Source organism: Salvia miltiorrhiza, chromosome 2 (genome assembly GCF_028751815.1).
Source record: "Salvia miltiorrhiza cultivar Shanhuang (shh) chromosome 2, IMPLAD_Smil_shh, whole genome shotgun sequence".
NCBI classification, from domain to species: Eukaryota; Viridiplantae; Streptophyta; class Magnoliopsida; order Lamiales; family Lamiaceae; genus Salvia; species Salvia miltiorrhiza.
The window spans coordinates 13,265,305-13,268,669 of NC_080388.1; the positions used below are offsets into that span (position 1 = coordinate 13,265,305).

Here is a 3,365-nt window from a genome sequence, read left to right on the forward strand (position 1 = left end):
AAATTTATTAGGCTAATTATGTGGTTTCTTAATTGGGATGAATTAAATATGGTAAAGGGTAGTAATTAAATGAAACAAGGGAGGGTAAAAGGGTACAAAAAGCAGAGTAGAGCATTAAATTGTGGACATATTTTTAAAGGCAAGTAGGACATTAAATTGTGGACGGAGGGAGTAGTATTTTACATTATCTATCAATTCTATAAAGCAATACATTTTTGAGAGCCCACAACAATTCTCTATCCTACGTGGCGCTCTCCAAGCTCTCTATTCTGTTTTATCTAAATTCTACCTTTTACTCAAAAAAAAAAAAACTCACGCTTCTCAATTCTCACAGGCATCAATCCCTAATTTGGTATTTTCTCGGCATAGCTTGATCAATGGCTCAAATCTCTCTCTCTCCATATCAATGCAAACGCCCTAATTTGGTATCTGACGCCTTACCATAGGAGCCTTCATGGTATGCCAGCTCTTCTCTGACGCCCTACCATATATGCGCCTCTCTTCCCCTCCCAAATCTAGAATCATAAGTCGTCGCCGCCAGCTCCGTCTCCTTCAGTCGCTGCCGCCGCCGGCTGTAGCTCACCAGGGAACGCCGCGCAGCTATTCTTCTTCGCGAAAAATTTCTCCCTCAAGCTGCTGCTTCTTCTTCTTCTTCATTTCTCGTCGGCGCTTTTGATCGTTAAACACACTACGTCATGTCCGCCGCCGCGAGAACAGTCTTCCGTTCCGCCTCTACATCCGCTCGCAGTGCCACGGCGAGACTATCCACCTCCATTTTCAGGTTCCTCTCTACTCGCTTAGCCTTACATCCGTATTTCCTAAAATAATGGCACTTTCATTCCCAGATCTGAGAAATTGACTCCTAAATCATTACATGGATCAGGTCTCCTGTAGAGACGAGCAGTTTTAGCGATGCTTCGATTTCGCCACACCGCAGTCAATTCGGAAATGTAGATGGAAGAAATTTCTCAACGAAGACGAGGAGATTTCGATTTCAGCGCAGAATCGATCTGAAACGAAGCACTTCAGCCACTGGAATCGTGGAAAGGATAGAGTACGATCCTAATCGAACTTCTCGGATTGCTCTCAAACATGTTTGGTTCCGATCCAGGATCGCAGGTCAGTGACAAAAATCTTACTCTTGATTTCTGAGAATCATTCATCAATTTAATTATCATTTGGGTTCTTGCTTTCTTTTTTATTTTACCGATGTAAGTTTCGCTTTTTATGATGTTAAATTTGGAGATGGAATATTGCATTTTTTAATTGGGCGGAGGGATAATATTCTTATATTATGAAGTTTCGCTTTTTATGATGTTTAATCCTCAAAAACATTATATATTGTCCATAGAGGGTTTACTTTGTGAGCCTTATGGCTAATTTGCTGTATCGGCTAGATAAATAATTGTTTTTTGCTCGGATCTTAATAAGGGTTAGTTAGATTGGATGAGAGATTTAATATCTTCTGTGAAGCCTTTGTATGGGCAAATCATTCTTTTTCTGGTATTTGATTTCATTAAGTAAAATACTTTCCATGAATTGCCAGCTTTCTGATTTAAAAAGGCTTGAATAACTCTACATGGAAACGAAGTGATATTCTGATCTTATGTGCCATCATACACCCACCAATGGTGGTCGCTGATATACTCTGATTAATTGCGCTTCACTTTTGAACTTTATGATTTGATAGCAGATGATGTGGTTAGCAACTAAGCACCAATTGCATAGTAGTTTCTTCAAGCCAGGTTAGTCGAATAATTCTGGTTGTATTTTGTTTGGAGTCACTGGAAAGTTGTTGAGTTACTTTTTAAATTGTTAACTGAATGCATTTGTATGTACATAACTGTGAATTCTTAGCTGAGTTAGATGTCGAAAGAGCTATTGTGTTGTGATTACCTCCATATATTGTATTTTTGAATTGCTGAATATACTATATAGAAGATTGTGTTATGACCTATAATAGCGTGTGCAAGTAAAATATGATGAAAACCATGATGAGGAAATAATACCTTCATTCTAAAAAAAATTATAGAATGTAACTTGACACATTAGTTTTATAAGAAATAGGACTTTATAGTGCTGCTCTGCTCAGGTGGTGAAGCTACCATTCCTTAAAGGGTGGGGGCTCTTGATATCTTTGCTTGCGAGTCATTTACGATGATGCCAGCTATTGTGTTATATTTAGAGTATTTAGATACTATTTAGTCTATATAAAACAAGGAGGTACATGACCATGTGGCTATGTAAAATGGAAGTAGATACTACTGGGTTCGTTTATTTGTTTCTCCTCAAGGCAACATCATCATTTTCTAGATAGAGACCCGATGAAGTTTCTCATATCTGCCATTTCATTATTTTCCATGCTCCCATTTGAACCCACTTTGCATTGCACTGGAAGTTAAATATGTCAGGGAAATGCTTGTATGTCAAGAATGAAACCACCGGAGACGAACTCACTTTGTGCGGCTAAGCTCTTCGTGTTCTCAAATGGGAAACAAAAGTTTCTGGAAGCGCATTGTTTGGAGCAGTAGTGATCAGATGATTTGGAGCATCAAATTTCTGTTATCAACAGTAAGGCGGTCAATAGGCAGCTTAAGTCCTTGTACAGTGTCCCACCACCAAAGTAGAAGCAGCCGGCCAAGCGACCGACGACCACGTGAAACTGAGATTAGCTTTCTTTTTATTTTCAAGAATTTGATCAAACAAGTTTAAAGTTCCTCAAAATAACTGAGAAATGAAAAAGTAATGAATACTTGTGTTGCATGATCCGATTATTATTACACATTGTTTTCTGGTTATTTGTGTAATAATACTTGATTCATTTGACTATATTAGTTCAATTTTCTTTTTGTGGAATTTTTAAATATGGCGGGCAACAATTTTATTGCAGAAACAAAATATGCTTATTGAGAGCAACAATTAATCGCTTTAGTTTTGTTATGTATTCATTTAATATCTATTAATATATAAAATAAAACATATTGAAGGCACCTTAATCTTAGGTGACATTTTCTCCATTCATTATTATTAATTATATTAAGTACTTTATCCCACATTAAAAACACATTAAACTTTATCATAAAAAAAATTGAATTACTAAAAAATTTAAATTTTGTGTGAGTTAAAATTGAGAATTTTAATTGATCAATTACTAATTTAATATTTTTTTTTCAATAAAAGATAAAAAAAATGTAATTTTGAGTTAAAACATTACGTGACTTCTTTTCAATAAGAGAAAAGAATGTAATTTTAAGATGAAAAATTACATAAAATCGAGACAAACAATGTGCACAAAAAATAAGAAATATTTCCAATCTCTAATCACTTGTATGAGATATTATTTTATTTTTATTAAAATTTTTAAT

The 3,365-nt window shown here is 35.5% G+C and overlaps 1 protein-coding gene across 3 annotated transcripts; it reads left to right on the plus strand.

Moving 5' to 3' along the window:
• Positions 1-259: 259 nt before the first annotated feature.
• LOC131011270 (uncharacterized) lies at positions 260-2,856 on the plus strand. 3 transcript variants are annotated; one of them, XR_009096831.1, is made up of 4 exons: positions 260-781; positions 884-1,119; positions 1,691-1,745; positions 2,399-2,856. XR_009096831.1 is itself a non-coding variant. In XM_057939054.1 (3 exons), exons 1-3 carry the CDS (start codon positions 696-698, stop codon positions 2,434-2,436), a joined length of 360 nt encoding a protein of 119 aa, XP_057795037.1. In that variant the 5' UTR covers positions 263-695; the 3' UTR covers positions 2,437-2,856. The 3 variants fall into 3 exon arrangements, 1 of the variants encoding a protein (XP_057795037.1); XR_009096830.1 differs by having other exon boundaries at positions 261-781; positions 1,694-1,745; XM_057939054.1 differs by lacking the exon at positions 1,691-1,745 and having other exon boundaries at positions 263-781.
• Positions 2,857-3,365: the final 509 nt, after the last annotated feature.